Here is a 22,869-nt window from a genome sequence, read left to right on the forward strand (position 1 = left end):
AGCTCTACAAGGTAAGCAGTGACATCCATTTCTGTTGGCACAGAGTAGACAAGGGGATTAACTGTTTCAGTGCTTGGAGCACAGATCTGCAAGTTAGAATAAGAAAAAAAGACAGGCAAAACATACAATTTATAACTTAACATTACTAAAAGCATATTCAACTATATGGCAGTGGAGAATTTTTCAAGAGATTTGCTATGTGTCCCACTTACCTCTACCTCAGCGACATTGATTGCTTCACTGGCTTCCCTGTAATAAAAGAACTTTCTTGGGTATTGTCATATATAAAATAATTCTCTTAAAATCTCTTTTACCTATTGTTTTAAAAAAAAAACACAAAACATGGCGTCTCTCTTGGCTGATTACTAAAGGTTACACGAAGCAGAAAAAACGAACTGTGTTTTACTCTGTGAATGCATCATCTTTTGTTTGGTGACAAACAGGGATGATCCGAACATGATTTTTGTGTGTGTGCATGAGATCTCAGTAACATTGGGTAAACATTCCTATAGCATCAGTCTTCAAAGTCAACTCTGTTGTGTTTTGCACAACATTTTTCCCAACTAGTAACACTTTCCCCAACAAAAGAGTGGGATATAGATAAATATGCTCCTAAGACAGCAAGTGTACTTTTTTGTTTACTGGGAAAAACTATGCAGATGTCATGTATAAGTGCAAGTGATGAATGTCATTTATTGCACAACTTGTCTCAATGTCTCCTAAACCCTAATCGCTGATTAATTTATTTTCTGTAGTTTTTCATTGGATTGCCTTGATTGTCTGGGTTCTTGTACAAATGCAACAGATTCATTTCTATGATGAATAACTTGATAACTTATGAAAAACTTCTTTGTGTCTAGATGTTATTAAAATTCAGAAATATTGCAAACCATTAGTCATTGTAACAAGCTCTAAATATGATTACAAAATCCATTTTGCAAGTGTTATCTATTGATTTAAACTAGAAATCGGTGATAACTATACTATCTGGAGTCAGTCAACGATTTTAATACCTATAGCTTTTTAACTCTGTTTAAAATTACAAATGCACAGCAAAAAGAACACATATGGCTCTCTGGATTAGGTGCTGGAATTATTTATTTAGGTTGGTCTAGTCCTATGTATTTGGATTGTTTCTTGAAGTTCAAATTCTAGATGGTTGTACTATACATAAAAATGTAAAGACTCAGTGTGAGAATTTGTAACATTGTTCCTGGGATATTGGCACTCTGTGGATCAATAATGAAAGCATTAGATTTGGGCTCCCCAGTTTGTGGGGAGTGCAGGTCCTAATGTAAGATGGAACATTTCTCTGCCTGCACTATTGAAAATATAATATAAACGATTAATTGTATTATAATTCATAGGTTTTATAGCAACAGTTGACAACTGTTCAATTGTCTACTTTTTTTCTGTTGATACCTGACCTATTAAAACTTTTAGAATACCTAGGAGAAAAAAAACAAACATTAAGTTTGTATAAATAATAGATTTAGACCCTGGGAGCTATATAGAATATTCATGAACTGTGTTTATATTCACGCAGCTCCTCTAACACTTTAAATTAACATGTTGTGAATAGAAGATATAAATGTACAAATTTTTCTATTTTATTACTCTCACATGGGAACCTAAGGAAAGGAAAAGCATTATTATTTATTTTCTTAGGAAAGGTTACTTAATCAATTGGTTTGATAATTATTTGTGTGTGTGGTGTGTGTGTGTGGTGTGTTAAGTTTATATATTTCTTCCATAGGCATGAGTTGAACACCTCACTCTTCCAAGGGTAATTTGCTGGGTGCAGAGTTACTCTTGAGGTCCCTTTGCAGGGCAGGTAGGGTGGCATCTCGGAATTTGTAACAACAAATCAAGATAAAAGCTAGATTATAAAGAGAACTTTAAAGCCAAGAGTGTTTTATGTCCCACAACCAATGATGTACTCTTATTTTTAAAATTTTATAAATCATATAAAATTGTATACTTTTTTAGTTGCTTATCTCTTAAATAGCCAAGGGTCTCTGCTCAGTGTAGCATTTAAATGTGGTCCCCAAACAAATGCAAAATTACTTTGAACAAACTTACCTTGAAGATGAGAAATACTTGAGCTTTTGAAAGCTGGTATTAGACAAGCCCACTATATTCTTTTTTGTCCTTCAAGAAGCATTCCTCGTTTCTAGAAACAACTAGAAAAATACTCCAGAGTAGCAGGGTGTCGAGGATGAGCCCATTTCCAAACTAATTTCAGAAACTCTGTGAGTCAGACGTAGAGGATTTTCAAACACAGTAATGAGGATATTAGCAAGCTTGGTCTTGGCTTGTGTCGGCAAAATAAAATTGGTTCATAAGTAACATTAATTGCTTTTAAATGAGAACCTAACAAATTGGCCTGGGCCTGGAAAAAAAAAATCATGGTTTATCATGTGGCTAAAATATTAAAATCAGACTTAAAATAGTTTCAGAGTTAATGACTAGACAATAATCTCCTACATAAAATTTATTCTCATTAAGAGTTTAATTTACATCATTTTGCACTGTGAATTATTCAGACACTAGAGGAAAGTGACAAGTAGCAGTTGTAAGACAAATACAGAGTGGCCAGAAAACAGCTTTTCTCGTTATTGACAACATATCGATTCATAACACTGAATGTAGAGATTTGTCATTTCGATTTGAATAAACCACTTTACCCTTTGGGTTGTCAAACTGAAGCAGTATTACCTCAAAGAAGTGTGTGTGTGTGTGTGTGTGTGTGTGTGTGTGTGTGTGTGTGTGTCTTTATTCTAGTTTAAGGAGGTTAAAAGTTAAAGGTTAGGGGTTAGCTTGAAAGCATCATCTGCCTAGCTGCTTAACTTTAAACTGATCAATTTAATGAAAATCTGTTTTACAGATGTTGTTTTAATGTATTTGGCAGGATTTAGGCAGCTTTAACATTAGACGTATGCTAGTAAAAATTATTTCTTTATTTGACCAGAACAACACCTTTCCTTTTATGTTTAAGGTACATGGCTTGTGGGTTATGGTATTTTGGCAAAGAACCCAGAAGCAAAATGTGCTGATGATCTTTCCATATGGACTCAAAAAAAAAAAAAAAAAAAGAAAGAAAGAAAAGAAAAATACCTTTATGTCTATTGCTAACAATGACTGCAAAAACAAACAAAGCTTTATTCATATTTTTTGCTGTTATTTTTCGTAGAATTTTTTAGAAAACAATTTTGTTATGTTAAGACATGTTACTTATTTTCTTCAAGTAAAATTCTCTGAAGTGCTAAGTACTATTGGATTTTGATTTTTTTTTCCTCCAGAAATTTGAATGATGAAGCAAAATTGGTCAAGAAAAATGAAACAAATTTCCTTTTATCTTCACTTTTAACATGTGAAAGTATATTTAAAGTGAGGTTAATAAATACTAAATGCCTAGATAGTTACAATTGGGTACGCAAGCTAAAAATCTCTATTTATCTGAATGCCTATTTGTACCTATACACATGCATATATGTGGAATATGTACTACAGTTTTTAACCTATATGTTATATGTGATTATAGTCTTAATTTCATGCTTTAGCAAGCTAAAAATCTCTATTTATCTGAATGCCTATTTGTACCTATACACATGCATATATGTGGAATATGTACTACAGTTTTTAACCTATATGTTATATGTGATTATAGTCTTAATTTCATGCTTTAGCACGCTTTATGAATTTTGGCCAATTGACATTTACATAGTAGGTCCTCAGTCAATATTGGATGAATAAAGGACTAAAGAATAAACTGAGGAATGTATTAAAGAAACCCTTTTACTTCTAATATTTATTTTTTTTTAAAATGCATTGTGATTTGGTCTTACTCTTAAATGATCCCAAACTTTTTCTAAAGAATCCTGTGGAAAGATATAATGAAAACCGCATTGCACATTCAAACTCAGAAAGAACAAGTAAGACTTTGGCAATATTTCATATTTACAGTTCAGTTTATTCTTGGCTGGCCGGGACTTTCCTGGCCAGCTGATTGGTCTCACCACCACCCTCAGCACCCTCAGCACCGTGCACCTGCACGTCAGCTGCTCTCCTGCTATTATGTGTATTTTAAAGTTAGGTGTTCACAGCTTTGCTGGTTCAAAGGCAAAAGCTTAATTATATGGGCATTTTTTTCCTTCTGCATCTGCTAGTAGTGAAGCAGAGGAGCCCGTCTGAATTCCATAATGCTGTTTTCATATTTGGATTTCAAATTGGCTGAGAGCAGTGAGCAAATCTCTTGTCTCCATGGTGAGCAAAGAACACACATGGGATTTAGTCCTAGGTAACTTTTAGTCTAACATACCCCCAAGGAACACTTTTGGGGTTTTCTCATTACCCTTGTTATAGATGAAAGAATCCGGGTTAAGAATTAAAGTCAAGGTGTGGGGGGAGGATCATGGAGGAGAATACAAGGAGGTACACTGGGAGAAGAATGTGCAATGGAAATTGCAACACAAAAATGGAATAATTAGCTGTCACCTACCTTTTTGCTGTTTTTACTAGTAGGAAATAATAACTGGATCAGTTTGGAGTTAACAATGAGTCACAGGTATTTTCATTTCAATAGGCCTGAGTCCATCTTTGCAATTCAAAATCAAATGTACCAGATATGTACCATTTCAATTATTGAACTGTCATTGTCCTGGTGTGATGGTAAAAGAGGTCAGGAGATTGTGTGGTACATATTTGCATAAAAGTCATTGTGCAGAAGGAAATTGGAATATGTGTGTGTGTCTAAGAAACCCAAACAGGGTTTTCTTAATCTTATTCTAGTCATTTGTTTAGATGAAGAAAGCTGTTTTTAGAGATAAACAAAAGTTATTCTTTTCTGTTGCTCAACATTAACCTGAATATGGAAATTTTTGCACTTTTTGTATTAGTTTCAGATTTATGTTCATTTCAAGGTTGAAATACAGTGTGAAATTTAATTCCAGTTGCAGGATCTCTTTTTTAAAAAAGTAATCACAATTCAAATTATTGTATTGTATTTTCATATAAAAAACAAGCAGGGTTGAAAAAAAAGTTTCTGTAGTAGAACAATACAAGCTTTCATAATACTTATAACTAGTAAATACACAGATCAAATAAAGACGAGTTGCTTAGCTAATAGCAACTAATAAATCACTGGTGTTTTCAGATCACAATGTAATTGGCCCGCTCGACTGACTACGTCTGCTTCTGTTTTTAAGCTTGACATTTGTGAAGCACAGCTATGTGTTATAATGGCTACTTCAACACAAATATGGACCTTTTTCCCTGCATTCTCTTGGCAAGTAATAGGTTACATTAGGAACTGAGAACCCACTTTATATTTCTCAAGAAAAAAAATGACCTCAAAGCTGTCTATCAAAATATAGATGGACACATAGCAATTCCTAGAAAGATTAATTTAGAGCAGGTATTGGAAACTTATTATACCCATATCAAGATAGATAAAATAATTTCAGTGTGTGAAATTGTTATCAAACCAGACAAAATTTTTTAGAAAGTGAAATGTGTCACCGGAACCCTCCTCTCTTCTTTCTCCATGGCTTTCCTTAACCAATGCTACCATCTCCCTATATGTCTGGTACATGCTGTTGTTTTCCTCAAATCCTCATTATTTTATCCCACCCAGATTTTCTCATCATGGAAATACTCTGTTGCAAGGTTACCTAATTCCCCAAAGAAAATGAGCATTCCTTTAATCAAAGTGAAGCAGGCCTTTTTATAAAAGCAAAGTAGTGTATCCAAAGGAGTAAACGACTCTCAAACCTTCTTCAGAGTTTATTTGTATTTTTTTTTTAGTTGCAGATGGACATAGTAACTTTATTTTATTTATTTACTTTCATGTGGTGCTGAGGATGGAACCCAGTGCCTCATACTTGCAAAGCAAGCGCTCTGCCACTGAGCCACAATCCTAGCCCATTTATTTGTATTTTTTAAAGAACTACTTAATCTGAATGAATTTCTGTGTTTGGAGAAAGTGGAAGGATTATGTCAAGGAATCAGGTAAGGTAGCCGAATGCCCTTCCCCAAATTCTTCCTTCATTTACTCCTTCTGAACTCTCGTGGGCATCCGCACACACACCATCACAATTACACAACCACATAACCACATCTCAGAAATATAGTCAACAATTTGAAATTGCCATTCACATCAGGAACATATCAACTAGTACTTTATGATTTGTGCTACTTATTTTGTGTGTAACTTTTGTTCTTTCTATCTTATATCAAGTGCAGGAATGATTTAGCCAAAAATAGTAAATGGCTCATTTGTTGCCCTCCCTGAGGTAAAGCAGATGGAAGTGTCATCTCATAATTAATGTACTCTCCTCCTGTGTTTCCTTGGATTGAATTTAATCGTCCCTATCAGTGGAGCTTGTGTAAAGTTGCTGAAATGCTCACATGGGTGCTGGGATACCATGCAGCAATACAGCCAGAGTCATATGTTAGGCAGGCTCCACACTGCTGAAAGGGTCTTGGCCTGGGGTGGAGTGAGGAGGAGCTGGCATGTGCATAATGACCACAGTTCTGCTTCCAGAACATCTGGCCTTCCTGAGTTCTACTGGAAATGCTTTACCAAGTTTGCTTTGAGTCTGAGCCTACGCTCAGGCTGAATTCAATTAGATGTGGAGATTTGTTCATTATTCAGATACTTCAAGCCTTAAAGGCACTTTCCCTCCAAATTATCAGTGTATTTCAGGAGAGCAAAGGGGGATCTGATTTACTTCATAAATGAAGAGCAACAGGAGAGGCTTACCCATTACAAAATGTCTTTGCCATTTCTATGACCTAGGAGTGTGGTGACCTGTGTAGGTACACGGGTCAAAGTTCTGTCTACAGAATGCCCCCATGGCACCCCAGTATTTAATTCCAATAAATGCAGATGCATTTACTAAGCACTTACTATGTGTCTGGTTTTGAAATGTTGCTGGTAATGCTGGCTGGATCCATTGAACATAGTGGGATAAGAACTGTCTGCCCAAGTGCTGCTCAGGAGCGGAGGGATTTCTAAGATGGTGCTTTCTAACTCCAAAATTACAAGCTAGATTTGGTGGTTAGATATCAGGCATGTCAATAAAATTAAGAGCTAACTCCATAGCCATCCAAAGCTCCCGTACTTGCTTTCAACAGTGGTTAAGCAAATGACTGAGTGTGCTTGGCCTCTTGAATTATTAGTAGATGTCATACAATGTCCCTTGTGTATCTGGACTTACTTTAGTTGTCCTAGTGTTCAGCAAGACTTTATTGATCAGTTTAAGGCAGGATGATGGTAGAAATTTGAGGGAAGGATAGAGTTTTTCTATTGGTTGGAACATTTATATTGTTCTTCAAACAGGAGGATGAGGATATTAACACATTTCTTTAATACAAGAAATGCACTTAATTTAAAACAAAACAAAACAAAACATGTCAAATTACAACTCCAGTCAGTCTCTTTGTATAAGCAGGATGTTAATGTAGTATGACTCTTGGAGTATCTCTGTACATTAGGTTTCCAATATGGCCCGTGAAAGAAAATGCTTAAAGATATATAATTATATGACCAATAGTACCATTTTCATCATAGAACAGCTGTATGTGGCAGCATTTCATTTCACACAGTTGTGTAATCTTTCATAGATATTCCATATTTTCTATCTTGATGGTCTACTTTTCTATCTTTAACTTAAAGAACTTTTGTAGACTTGAAAATACACTTATTATAGTAAATATGCATGTGTAAATATAAAATTATATGGAGACCATACCCAGATTTTCCTAAAGGAAGTAGTAGGGTACCGTATAATATAAACTTTTGTTTCCTATTGCTAAAGAAATAGGCATTAGGGTTATATTTGCTTATCAAGCAATTTTTAAGGGAGTAGTACAGAGAAATACTGGGTTTGAAGAATTATATCTTTGTATATGTGCTGGTAAAATTAGTGGAATGCAAGGCTGAGAGTAGAAGAAATGAGTTATTGATAGACCCAGCTTGTATTAGTTAACTCCAGCTTAGGAGAAAATCGTTAAAATTTTTAAAATTCTGATTTTTAGTTTGTTACCAATAAAACCATATTGATAATTACTTATGCATATATTGCCTTTTATAATGGCTTTTGTTTGCAGGTATTTAACCTAAAAATCTCCAGTCCTTTTTAAAAAAATTAATTAATTTGTTTTAAAAATTTTGAGACAGGGTCTCACTGAGTTGCTTAGGGCTTACCTAATTTGCTGAGGCTGGCTTTGAACTTGGGGTCCCTCTGCTTCAGCCTTCTGCCCTCAGCCTCCCAAGCTACTGGAATTATAGGCATGTGACTCCTCTCCTGGTATGAAACTTTTTTTTTTTTTTATACCAGGGGAACTTAACCCTTGAGCCACATCCCCAGACCTTTTTGTATTTTATTTATTTATTATAAGTTGCTTATGGCCTTGCTGAGTTGCTGAGGCAGGCTTTGAACTCTTTTTACTAACATGTTTGGGTGTTTGGGGCATTAAAGCCTTGTTTCCTTTGAACTCTGAAATCCTCCTGCCTCAGTCTCTGGAGCCACTGGAATTAGAGGCATGCACCACCATACTGGCTAGGCACTAACTTTTGAAAACTACACTTACTGACAATGATCTTAGTAAGTTAACCACTTTAGGTACATTATCTCATGCATGCTTCCTAACAGTTATATGGTATTATTCCCATTTAACCTTTGAGGAAACTGAAATTCAGAAAAAAATGACCTTGTTCAAGTTCTCACAGATAGTAAGAGCCTGTGCTGAAATTGTAACCCTGGGGGCTTCCCAGCCCAAGCCCTGACCTACTTATGAGTCTTAGCAATAAGAACACTTTTTAAATTTGATGATTGGAAGAGTAGGGTGTGAGAAGGAAGGAGAAAAACTGAGGCCTTCAGAAGCAAACTTTACAGTTTTTTTTAGGGCTCATCACTACAGAGCCTATGTCTACTCCACCAGATTAGCAGGTTTCTTTAAAGATATTTTAGATGCTGTAAGAGCTGACCAATAGATGTGCACATGTGAGTGCAATCTCCTGCAATGATAAGCTTGCGATGCTCGGGTCATCTATATGCTAGAAGGAGAAACTGCTAGTTAAATTTGTCACCTGAATATTTCCTGTCACTACAGAATTCTTTTATTTTCATTCTTTCCTTTCCCAAAGCTTCTTTCTACTGGCATGTTTGGGTGTTTAGTATATTAAATAGAAAAGACTGATAGAATATCTATCACATCTATCTAGTACCCAAGCTCTCAGTGCTTGCAAGTTAAGCGACTTTGGAAGTTGCACTAATTCGTTCAGGTCACCAGGGTACCTTAGCAGTAATGTACTAAATAGTACCCTGCTGACCTAAAGGAGGGGATGTGCCTCCCTGAGCATTTAATTTACTAACAGAAGCAACTAAAGCACAGCCTACTCACTGCCCTGAACCTGTGTCCTTCCCTGAATTTTCCCTGGCATCCTTATTATTCCTGGAGGAAGTTCTATTCATGTGCTCCCTATAGAATTTTTGAGAATCATCTTATTTTGAATTATTACTATTATTACTTTTTTCTTTCTCTTGTTTCTTTTAGTTATAGGATTCCACGGATTTTCTTTCTAAAGTATGTTTTTCATGAGTTCTCTTTCTCTCTCTCCTTGAAATTTTGCTAATTTTTGTGTGAAGCCCATAGTATTGTTACAACTGTTGAAATGACTAAACTCAGAGATATTTGGGACAATCCTGCCTCCCTGAATCTGGCTCCCTGATCCTTTAAAAAAAAAGTCAGTCATTGACATGGCTGTTGTTGACCACATTTATTAATGAAATATTCTTCAGTTGGAAACCAGAATAGTCTTAATTTTGAAAGGACAAAATTGTTAATTTTAATTGTCCTAATCCTAATCACTATACTTGGTATAAATGAAACATTTGAGGACATTTTGATAACATTGTAGAGTATCTTTCAAAGACTTTAAATTATTTCTAACTATATGCATGGCAGGCCTAAGAGTAATAGGACCTGTATGTCATTAGAGCCTAAAATTATTCATTTTCAGTTGGGGGAAATCAGGCCTAATTTCCATCACTTCTGATAGTCAGTTTACAAGGCCTTTCCTTAATACTCAAGATACTTCCCAGTGAGTAACAGAGTAGATGGCATCAGTGATCGGAGAGAGGGAAGTAATTCTCAACTTTTACACCCATTAGTGTTATTTTTTTGAAAGAGATTTGCCAGCTAAAATGGATTATGCAATTCCAGAGTTTGCCTTTCAGAATTTTTATATTTGGTAAATTTATATTGCACAACACCGAAAGACAAAAAACTTTATATATATATATATATATATATATATATATATACACACACACACACACACACAATGTGAATCTATTAAATATCACTGTTTTTTAAAACAAAAGCCCTTCATTGTCTTTTGAGGAAAAAATGACTAAAAGCAAGTTCTGGTTTATTATTTTTTGTTTGACTTTGACTTTTATTAGAAAACTAAGGAAACTTATTTGGATGGTGTAGTAGTACCAAATTTTTCCTGGATGTCTACTCCCTGAGAAGGTACTTTGCTATGTCATTGACACAGTCCCTAAAAATAGTTACAAGGAGCTGGGCACAGTGGCACCTACCTGTAACCCCAGCAGCTCCAGAGGCTGAGGCAGGAGGATCATGAGTTCAAAGCCAGCTTCAGCAAAAGTGAGGCACAAAGTAACTCAGTAAGACCCTGTATCTAAATAAAATACTAAATGGGGATGGGGATATGGTTCAGGGGTTAAGTGCCCTTGAGTTCAATCTCCGGTACCCCTTCCCACCCCCCAAAAAAATAGTTACAAGGAGAATTCATAAATAACTTTTTTTTCAAAGAAATACAATTTGTAAATTCGTTAATTCCCTAAGTATCAGCAAAACTAAGATGGGCTTTATAAAAACTACATAGTTTTTAGAGTTTTCTTAACAAAGAGAAGTACTGTCTTTAAGTCACAAATGAGAGAATATCTTTGCTATTACCCAATTTATCAATTTTACTAACATTTATTTAGATATCTGTTTCAAAGTAGACTATCAGGTATATTTATTGGTAAATTCCTGTAGCATGGACTGAGTCACTTAGTCCCTTACTGGAGAATGATGGATACCCTTTAGTTGTAGCAACTTGATAATTTATTGGAAAACCATTGATATAGAAGTATATTGGAACCAAACACACACACACACACACACACACACACACACACACACACATACACACACACACTATATACATACACTCTTCCAAAAGTGAGCAATTCAGTCTTTTGATGAATAATATTTAATAGCGTCACATTGAATATATAAAAAAGAGTTTTTTGCTTTTCAGTGTTGTGCAAGATAAATGTGGATATGTTTTAAGTTCACATGTGTTAGTTTATTAAAAAGACAGTATTTCAAGGCTATATTTTGTATATATCCAGAAAGGAGACCTGCTGATACTTCTGTTGTTCAAGTCTTGAAACAAATTGTGTGTGTGTGTGTGTGTGTGTGTGTGTGCGAATGTGCGAGGGGGGGGGAGAATGTAATATATGGAAATGTATTAAAAATTGATGAAGATCGTGAGTTAATCATTAATGCCCCTTATTTTGTTTTAAAGTAGGTCTCAGAAATTTCTTCCTGTGAATTGTAAGTGTTCTCTGTCTCTAGAGATAATAAACCTTTGATGATGTTGTGCAAGACTTGTCAACAAGCACTGAAATCAATTCTGTATGTACACATGACTAATCAAAGGTTCAGGGAACAGGATATAATTTGGTAAAAGTGATAGGTTCTCCAAAAAGTAAGTGAGCTCACTAATTGTGGGAACACATTAAGTCTTTTTGCCCTAAAAGAGGTAGGTCCCAATCCCAAACTTGGAATAGTATTCTTTGTGAAGTCTTTTACGCTGAGTCTCTTTAAGATGTATTTTTTTTAAGTTTTTTAAAATTTTGGGATACTGGGGATTGAACTTGGAGACACTTGACCACTGAGCCACATCCCCAGCCCTATTTTGTATTTTTTTTTTTTTTTAGATACAGGGTCTCACTGAGTTACTTAGCACCTCACTTTTGCTGAGGCTGGCTTTGAACTCGCGATCCTACTGCCTCAGCCTCCTGAGCCGCTGCGATTACAGGTGTGTACCACCACAAGCAGCTAAGATGTATTTTTAAAAATCACAGTTTTTCTCAAATTAATTTCTACTTAATTAGTACTCTGTTCTGTTCTTTGGTTCTGAAATCAGAACAGATTCCTCAAGATACTTAGAGAATTTTTGAACTGAAGGGTATTATGTTATCCTAACGAATATCTTCTTAAATTGCCCACAGTGGTAAAATGATGGAATAAATAAAACAGCAATCTCAATACTAAAGCATGCAATTATTTAGGAAAACATTATTAAAACTTTCTAACTTCTAAGATAGCAGTTCTAAATTAGAAGGGGAAGGAACAAAATTATGTGCCACAAAATATATCATGTTGACAGAGCAGTGAACTTTGAGCTCCTCTTCTTTGTTATGCTGCTTTTCTGTTAGTAACAACTTGATTGGCATAAAATTCATATATCATGCACTTCATCCATTTAAGGTGCAATTCAGTGATTTTTAAACAATTATGCAACCATTATCACAATCGATTTGGGAATATTTTTATCATCTCCCAAAGAAGTCATGTACCATTTTAGTTGCCCACAACCATCCCCAACCCCACCATAGCCCTAGGCAACTGCTAATTGCTTTCTGTCTCTATAGATTTGACTATTCTGGACATTTAATATAGATGCAATCTTAGTATATAGAATCCTTTTTGATTGGCTTCTCTCACTTGGCATAATGTTTTAAAGTTCATCTGTGCTGTAGCATGTATCAGTACTTCATTCTTTGATATTACTGAATTTGTTATACAGATATAATACATTTTATTCATCCCCCATTAATTGGATGTTTGGGTTCTTTTCATTTTTTGGCTACTATAGATAATGATGTTATAAACATTTGTATACGAGGTTTTGTGTGGACATGTGTTTCATTTCTCTTGGGATGTATCTATGAAGAATTATTAGATTGACAATTACTAACATCAGCTGGATTCTCTTCACTGCTAGTCATTTCTTATTTGTTACCAAACAATTCCTTTTCTGCTTTCCTTTAAGGAATATCTCAACTTTTTTTTTATCATCTTGCCAATTCTCCTTATTCATCTTCTGCTTCCCCCTGATCTATTATCTCAGTGAGTAGATTGAGATCAACATTTACTGAGCACTTATTTGGTGGTAGCTAGATAATATCCTAAGTTCTCTAGATATATTACCTCATTTAATTCCCAAGCAACCCTTTTAGGCACTATTATTATACCCATTTAGAAGATGAGGCAATGAAAACTTAATTGTCCAAGGTCACATGACTGGTTACAGTGATGACCTAGTCAGGATTTGAACTCCTCAGTCTGATCTCAATACCCACAGTGTCAAACAAGACAATTAAAAAAAGAGGAGACACAGAATGGAGTGGTATACCTGGAAAGGAAGGGCCTCTGCCACACAAGAGGATAGAAATAAGGGTGCAAATGGAATAGTTGATCTTTGAGAAAGACCAGTTATCACCTGCAAGGAAGAAAAGAAATAATGAGAAGGTAGATAGAGATTTAGGGACTTTTGGAGTAGAAAGGGAGGACTGAGGGATGGATGGCCAATTAGAAAAATTACCTATAGCAATATTTAGTAGGTTTGAGCCCTTTTTGATATCTAAATATTAAACATTTGTTTAATTCATACTATGTTCTTTAAAAATATTGACTGAGTTCTCTGCATTTGTAGGAATGAAAAATTGGTACATTTTGTGATACCCTAAATCTTCTGAAATACATTTTGTTAGGTTGATGTTCTAGTAAGAAAAGTGTTCATCTGTTCTCATTGATTAAAATTGCCCTGTGCTGGATCCCAAAGGTGAATAGGACAGCCACAAAGGCAGTAGATGCTGATCCTATCCTCAGTGAGCACACCATTGTTTTTTTAGAAGAAAATGTATACCTTTACTCTAAGCTTTCTTTTTCCCTCGTGGCTTATCTCTGTTTATAGTCTTTCTGAATTCCACAGTTTGTAGGGACATCTTTAGTTTAAAACACATTTTAACATTTTTTATTCCCCTGTCATCTAGAGAATTAATATTTAGATTTCCTTTAGTATTTTGAGAAAAATAATTAGATTCCAACCCAGTAGATATTGATATAGAGTAGCTGTGTGTTTCTATATTACTAAAGGCATTGTCTCATTTTTTGAAAAATAATTCACAGTAACATTAAAGTCTTCTGTCTTTTTTACCTTTACCTCTCCACCCATGCAATATTTGTGAATCTTTTTTTAAAAATTATTTTTGTAGTTGTAGATGGATGCATGCCTTTATTTTATTTATTTCAGTTTTATGTGGTGCTAAGGATTGAACCCAGTGCCTCACACATGCTAGGCAAGTGCTCTGGCACTGAGTTACAGCCTCAGCCCCTATTAGTGAATCTTTTTACAGTGGTAATGATATGGATAATTGAAGTATTTCTTAGTGCTTTTCTTGTTAAATGGAGGGATTTTTTTCTTTTCATAGGTATGAAATATAAATATATGTTTCTTATATCTGAAATAATAATCAACATAAAAGAGTCTGAATATTTTCCCTAGCTATTTCAGGCATGATTTTATTTGATGTAAACAATTTACAAACTTACTTGAAGTTTTCAATTTTGTAAGGCCTGTTGACATAGGGTGAGGTCAGAAGTTGAGCTGCCAGTGTTCCTACTGTTAGAACATTACCATTGCATAATTTCTTCTTTCTGTTTACCATGAAAATAAATTAAGAGGAAATTATGCAAGAAAACATGATAAGCTCCCATATTAGCTCATGCTAAAAGGTTCTCTGGAGTGGCTTTCTTGAGTCTAAAACACAGTGAAATTGAACTATTGGCTGCCTAGTTCAGCATTTATGTCTATGGGCTTAATAAGCATGACCAAGGCCTATATCAATTTTGATACCCTCCCTTATTAATAGATTAGGGGTGGATTGAGAGGGAGTGTATGGAGTTTTGTCTCAGAAAAAGACAGTGAAATCTCTAGACAAACATTCCCGCATTTCCCTCTGTAACTAAAGGAAAGTTTAAAAGAAAGTCAGGTATTTTCTTTCTTCAGTTATCCAGCTAACTTTTTCCCTCTTTATGTGGTTTTTGGCAAGCATTTCTGTGCCTTAGTTAATAAATTAGTAAATGGAGAAAAAAAAAAAAACAATCCAGTAAGTTCTGTGGATCTTAATTAAGGCACAAAAATAGCTTTGAAAAAAGTATTCTGAGATGAAAGCTTTTCTTATATGTGGAAAATATTACTCATGTCTTGTCAGCACATCTATTCTATTGGCATTGCATTTTGTACTTGGAGATAACTTCTGCATTTTATTATTGGAAAGGTACTTTCTTTTTTTAATTTCTATAAGTACACTTGGTTACCCTATTATATCTAGGACCTGCCATTCCTGAAAAGCCATTCTTAACTTTATCTCTGCTATTGGCCTTCAATTGAAATTCGCTTTGAAGAGGAACACAGCCATATTCATCAACTTGAAAAGAGGTGAATATAGTTCATAGAAAATAACTATTTGTGTTTCCTTTTATGTGCCTTTACTTCAATCTTCATTCTTTCTTAGAAGTTTGCCTACAGAAAAGGAACTGTGTATTACACTTTTAAATATCAGTTTTCAAGTCTGCCAAGTGTGAATTTGCAAATGAGTTATAGTAAGCGGAGCTCACAGCTGAAAAGGGGATGTTTAAAGCTTCTGTAGCTGATACTACTTTAACTTTTGCCTTTGAGATGATACCACAGTTTTGTTTTGTTTTGTTTTTTTCATCTATAAAATGAGTTCTGAGTTATCAATAGAATTAGAAAATGAGCATCAACTTAAAGGTCTTTGAGATCTTCTTTAAACTCAATCACTTCTGGGTTCTCAGAACTGAATCTACACTGAACTTTAATAAGGATCTCATCTTAAATGTCTGATGGAGTTACATATATATCACATTGTTGGGTTAGTGCAATTGTTCTGTTTAGTGCTTTAACAGATGCTCATGTGATGATGATGATGATTTTTCCTAAACAGAAATTGGGGTAAAACTCCTTTATGCAGAAATAACTGGACAACATATCTTAACCTCCTTTCTGTTTACCTACTTGATCACTCATTTCATTTACTTGCTCATTGAGAGCTCACTATATAAGACACTGTAGTAGGGAATAAGAGTATAGCATCAAAAAGACAGAAACAGGCTTTGTTCCTGTGGATTGTATGACTTAGTGGAAGAGACAGATAAACATGAAGCACATATTTATATGTTAAAAAAGAAGTGGTTATTTACTATTGTGAAGAAGTAATTTAATTAGCACTTTTGATTTGGAACATTTATTTGTATTATTAGTACCTTGAGATTTGTATAAAATGAACTCTTTCTTTAATTTTGGAGGAAAGTGAAGAATTCAAATGATACTCTGTATTTAGGTATTTAGAAAGGTAGATAGGGGCCGAACCTAGTTGACTTCACTTGGTATTAGGCCTACAGAAAACAAAAAAACAAAACCAAAAACTACCAATGAGATTATATCAGAGAGCAAAAGCTTTCAAACATTATGGAGTCATGAAATATTTCTGTAAAATGGCATTCTAGAAATGATATTGTGTCCAGTTGGCAGATGTGTATATAACATGGAAGGTTAGATGAGATGTCCATTAGATCCCCTGATGGAATTTTAAAAACATACTAATTCCAAGCTTACAACCTCTGTCAATACATTTTCAGGTATTTCTTTATTCAAAGATATGTGAGATTCAGCTAAATTTGGAAACTACTGGACTAGAAGATATCAAAGATCTCTTGCATATTTGAAGACTCCACAAGATGGGGAAAATGGTGGTCACACTAATCTCAGATCCATTAGCCTTTGTTCCTCACAGTTCAGAAAACTGTCTCTTGGTCTTTCTGGAAATCTCGCTATCACAGGCTAGGGGTTTTGCTAGGGTTTTGCAATGCTGCATACTCTATCCAAGTAAGCCATCGAAGTTGTTGCCTTTTGTCTTGTGAATTGTTTTGGCTCAGAAGAAAAGAGTCTGACATATTTTGATGTACAGGTCCCCCTGCAGTAGGGAAAATAGCAAGCCTTTGCATGAAAAACCTTTCTGTATAAAACAGCTCTTCTTTTGTTGAAGGTCTGGCACTTAAGTCAGCAGTCGGCCAAGAAACCATTTTCTGATTCCCGAAATGGGTAAAGATCCAAGGCTGCTGGACTGAATTTTGTAGGAATATCTTTTCGGGAAATTTTTGGAATCATGCTTTGTCTCATCGTGGTTACAGAAATCCACTTTCCTTGTTCACGAACAAGTCCCCAGGCAGCAGGAATATAGACTAGTTTCGGAACAGGAGTCTTATAGGTCTCAGGAGAGCCAACTTCCACAGGCCTGCTGGGTTGCATGTTCCTTTGTGCCTATTGTGATGATTCTGCAATTTTTAAAATTTCTTGCTATTCTAGAAAGGCAAATTCTGTGGTTTGTTTTGGGAGTTTTGCTTCATACAATGCACATTCTCTGTACATGTGTGTAGATGCAGATATAAATGGACAGGCATAAGATGGTAGATCTGCATGGAGACATATAAATATGTTTATAGATACAAGTATGTACCCTATTTTATCCTGTTTATGAAAGAGAACTGTGTATTGCATGTACTGTAATTTGATAATTTAAAAATGATATCCTATACTTTTCTCCCAAATATACCATCTGTTTTACCCAGCTTTTTCATTGCTGTGACTAAAAGACCTGACAAGAACAGTTAGTGGAGGCAAAGTTTATTTAGTTTCAGAAGTCTCAGTTGATAGACAGCCACCTCCATTCCCTGGGGGTCCAGGTGAGGCAGAACATCAGGGCAGAAGAATGTGGTGAAGGGAAGCCGAGGGAGAGAGACTTCATGCGCCAGTACAAAATATAAATCCCAAAGGCATGGCCCAATGACCAACCTCTTCCAGCCACACCCCACCTGCCTTCAGTTTCTACCTAGTTAATCTCAGCCAGGGAATTAATCCACTGTTTGGGTTAATATTGGGTTAATATTCTCATAACCCAATCATTTCACCTCTAAACCCTCTTGCATTATCCCATGCATGAGCTTTTGGGGGATACCTAATATCTAAACCATAACACAATGTATTACAGGTGCACTGGCATCTACTTTAACAACCAGTGCTAAGAGAGAGCAGCATGTGAATATGATGCCCAGTCTCATGAGCAACAGAAGCTACACTGTCATAACACATAACCCTGGAAAAGCAAATTACACTTAACTACTTGTAAGTTAAAACTTCTATCTTTTTATGTTTCTTAAAGAAGTACCACTTCAATAAATCAACTTGAAATAATCCTTCAGCTCTGTACTGATCATAAGAGCTAGTTTTTAAAATATGAATCTACTTTAAAGTGCCAGTGCCAAACTCTATCTGAGTCTTACTGGCAATATAGTTGGTGCTGTACAAAATGCCCAAAGCATCTCCCCCTTACAGACTGAAAAAATTAGACTAATAAAACAACTGAATGATTTGATTAAAAGAAATCAATTTAGTTATTTCAAGATTTTACAAATAATTCAATGGGCTTGATCACTTACTGATAATTGTCAACTGAAACATATATGAAAATGAAGAATGGAAGTATTTTGCCCTGCTTGGGGTGTGTGCAGAGCATCTTGATTATTTTAGAGTAATGTTTAATGAACATACATAAGTCAACTAAACTTTTTTGAGGTTTGTGCTTAAGTAAGAGACATAGTATGTTATTGTATGTGTATGTGACTTAAAACGTTTTGCTCTGCTGTGACAAACGTTATCAACCTCCTGAGCCAGTATCAAAGCAAGGATATTTCATAGTCATAATCTGTTAATACCAGTTAGCAGTGTCACAAATTAAAGCATTAGTGGATTTGTGTTGCTTGAGGAAGCAACTGATGTAAAATACCAGGAGGTTGAAGGAGTGGGGTAGTATATTGTAACATAATTCTACATACCATGTAAAGACTTTCAATGTACCTTTAGGAGAGCTAGAACCAATAGTTAATTATGCAAAAAAAAATGTACTGTATGTACTTTAATCCAGATACCATTTTTAAGAAAAGAATTTTGGGTAATTAGCAGATAACCAAAATCAAGAGATGAGATCCTTTTTTAAAAAAAAATTACTACTTAGTAAAAATAACATTTGTCATGCAGGCCAAAAAAAAAAAAAAATCTAAGATTCAAGGATGTGTTTCTTTTCTTTTTTTTTTTTTTTAAAGAGAGAGTGAGAGAGGAACGAGAGAGAGAGAGAGAGAGAATGAATTTTTTTTTAATATTTATTTTTTTAGTTCTCGGCGGACACAACATCTTTGTTGGTATGTGGTGCTGAGGATCGAACCCGGGCCGCACTCATGCCAGGCGAGCGCGCTACCGCTTGAGCCACATCCCCAGCCCAAGGATGTGTTTCTTGAGTTGTGTTATTTTGGGTCTGAATTTATGTGAAAAGTTGTTGATGGCTTTCAAAAATACATTTTTTTAAAAATGTGGCATTTATACACCATGGAATATTATGCATGGATATGACAAAATCATGGAATTTGCAGGGAAATGGATGGCACTAGAGCAGATTATGCTTAGTGAAGCTAGCCAATCCCTAAAAACAAATACCAAATGTCTTCTTTGATATAATGAGAGCAACTATGAACAGAGTAGGGAGGAAGACCAGGAAGAAAAGATTAACAGAGACATGAGATGGGAGAGAAAGGGAGAGAAAAGGGAAATTGCATGGAAATGAAGGGAGACCCTCATTGCTATACAAAATTACATATAAGCGGTTGTGAGGGGAATGGGAAAATAAACAAGGAGAGAAATGAATTACAGTAGATGGGGTAGAGAGAGAAGATGTGAGGGAAGGGGAGGGGGGATAGTAGGGGATAGGAAAGGTAGCAGAATACAACAATTACTAATAGGGCATTATGTAAAATTGTGGATGTGTAACCGACGTGATTCTGCAATCTGCATTTGGGGTAAAATTGGGGGTTCATAATCCACTTCAATCTAATGTATGAAATATGATATGTCAAGAGCTTTGTAATGTTGTGAACAACCAATAAAAAAAAATAGAAGGCAGGTAGCCAACAAATTGACAAGTCTAAAAAAAAAAAAAAACACTTATTTCAGGGCTGGGGTTGTGGCTCAGTGGTAGAGCACTTGCCTAGCTTGTGTGAGGCACTGGGCTCGATTCTTAGCACCACATATAAATAAATAAACAAATGAATGAATGAATGAATGAATGTCCATCAACAACTAATGACATAATTTCAAAAAAAAATACATTTTTTTTTACTGGAAATACCGATATTCTATACATTAGATATTTTAGCCAAATCGTTAATGTTGATATTATCATAGACACATGAGTGTCTCAGGAAGAGGCCTGTAACTCGGGAACATTGTAATGATAGGGCAAATTCTGGAAGGGATATTAGATTAAATTCCCTTTTTAATTTTAGTACTAGGTTGAGATAATCATGCATTTATTTCTGTTGCACCTTTTGTGTTTGCCTAAGCATTTCAATAATATTTCATATTTCTCCATTTTAGCCTATAGTATAGATATATTCTGAGTGCAAGTTAGAGATGTATTCTGAGAGGAAGTTATAAGAAATAACAATTACAGAGAATGAGAATCCATGGTTAAAGTTATATGCATATTGAACTACAATAAGAGTATTAAAAGTATTTCATCCCATTTGTAAAATATCTTCCTTGACTATGAAAGGGCAATATTTTTCCAATTATATCTGCCTTAGCCTGCAAATGGATTACCTTATAAGAACTCTGATAAAGCAAAGAGTCCAAAAATAATTGAAAGTGTGAGGACAGATAAGTTGGGTATATAAAGACCCTGAGCAAATTTCTTTCAATAGCATTCACAGAACAAAAAAAAAAAAAAAAAAAAAGAAAGTTTATCTTGACTTCCTCCTTGGGTCCAGATGAACATTTTAATGCTTAGCATCATGATGCCTCTGACTGACAGGGGTGTCTACTGCATAATTTCTAGCTCACTTCTCTAGTGTCTGGAAGATTACATTTTGACTGCCCCAATATTAATAACCAGATTTGATCTTAGGCCTGTCCAAGGTCAAACGAACTGGCCAGGTCAGCCTGTTTGTCTGTGTGCATGAACTGTGACATCTACTCAGAATGACAGGTAGAGGATGGGGGTTGTGAGACAAGGGTGTTAACCTTTAGCCCACCAAAAGGAGTCTCTTCCTGCTGGGAACAAAGAGCCCCAGGGGCTGCATCTACCTTTTTTTTTTTTTTTTTTTTTTTTTTTGCTTTTTTCAATGCTTACTGTATTTTCAGTGAAGATGATGTACTGTTGAAGGAATGCATTTCAGAGAAAGCAAATTGTTTAAGTAGACATAATAATATATATTTGCATTACTGTTTAGAACTTTTCTTCAGCTTTAACAGCATTTTGTGTGGATTGATTGAGTGGCTGTACCGTCTTGGGGGATTCCACCAGCGATCCTGGAGTGTGGTATCATTCTTAATGCTCCTGATTTTCTAAGTGCATAGCTTGGATGCTCTAGGTCATGAGCAAGACATATTGTAGGAACCACTAAAACAATTTCCGAAATGCCACAATTTCTAGTATTCAACCATAAAACATATCAAATAAACTCATTTTTAAAAACAATCTTACCTCTTTCTGGGTAAAAATTCCTGAGAAGCTATTTGGTTCCTAATTGATTTTCTACGTCAGTTGTTCATTGAATAGATAAGTAGTGCCTGTGATATTTGATTACAGAGCAAGGCACCCATTTAACCTTCTGTTCTTTCCTGGCCAGGATTTCAAATACAATAGAACGTTCCTCCCTGAGGCTCAGCAGGATTAGACAGCTAGCAGTAATCCCTGATACGCTGAAATAGACCTGATAGAACTTCACCTCACTTGTTTAGGATTATGCTCATGAATTTCAGCTCACCCAGCAGCATTAACCCTTTGGGAACCCAGGCTGAGATACACTATAAGTTAGAAACAATAAGTAGAAACCTATTAATATATTCTAAGCAGTTATTCCTTAAAAAAAAAAAAAAGAAATAGAAAAGTAATTTTGAAGTGAGAACAGAAATGTGGTCAAATTGTTTTCCTGAAATTTGCATCTGAAATGGATCTGTCTCGAGGTTTTATTACTGTCTCTTCTTAAATTTAATTCTGTTTAGGAACTTTATGAAAAGTTCTGGTTTTTGTAATAGCTTTCCCATCCTGGTCACGGTTAAATCATGTTGTAGAGGTGGAGGATAAATGACTTCATACAAAATAGGCCCTCCATATTCTAGGTTAACTGGAACCAAGGCAAGTGTGAAAATCCCCAAACCTCATTTTAGCCAGGGGTTCCCATCTCTTCCCTTGCCTTTCATTAGAGCAAATTCCATAGGTTTGAGTTTAATTTTCTCCCTCTCCCCTCTAGGGGATATGAAAATGAGCTAAGAAATGGCCAAGAGGCAGGAAATCAGTGGGTGAAAAAGAACTAGTAAAAGGTATAGTTAATCCACAAATTGGAAAGTCAGCCCCATGTTAATCAAGAGATGAAAGGAAGAGCACACACCCTTTCTTTGCAGGTGGCGGTACTGGACTTTATCATGGTTTTTAATAATTTAAACATTGAAATTCGTGCCTGACACCATTAGGCCATCAAAATGAGGTCCTTGCAAAGTCACAGGTTTGAAATGGGTTATTAGTGACAACTAACACCGTCTGGGGGAGTACCCCCAATTGCTATGGAAGCGATTACCTTGAATCATCT

The 22,869-nt window shown here is 35.3% G+C and overlaps 1 protein-coding gene across 3 annotated transcripts in view; it reads left to right on the top strand.

Annotated features, from left to right (window-relative positions):
- ZFHX4 (zinc finger homeobox 4) overlaps positions 1-22,869 on the top strand; it is a 185,243-nt gene that overhangs the window by 26,670 nt on the left and 135,704 nt on the right. For all 3 annotated transcript variants that reach the window (XM_081266465.1, XM_081266467.1, XM_081266466.1), the window contains exon 3: positions 1-11. This exon is cut by the window's left edge. In XM_081266465.1, the coding sequence (XP_081122591.1) occupies positions 1-11 (11 nt within the window). The remainder of the gene's footprint in view (positions 12-22,869) is intronic.

The sequence above is a fragment of the Spermophilus citellus genome (assembly GCF_964194105.1).
Source record: "Spermophilus citellus genome assembly, chromosome: 14".
NCBI lineage: Eukaryota > Metazoa > Chordata > Mammalia > Rodentia > Sciuridae > Spermophilus > Spermophilus citellus.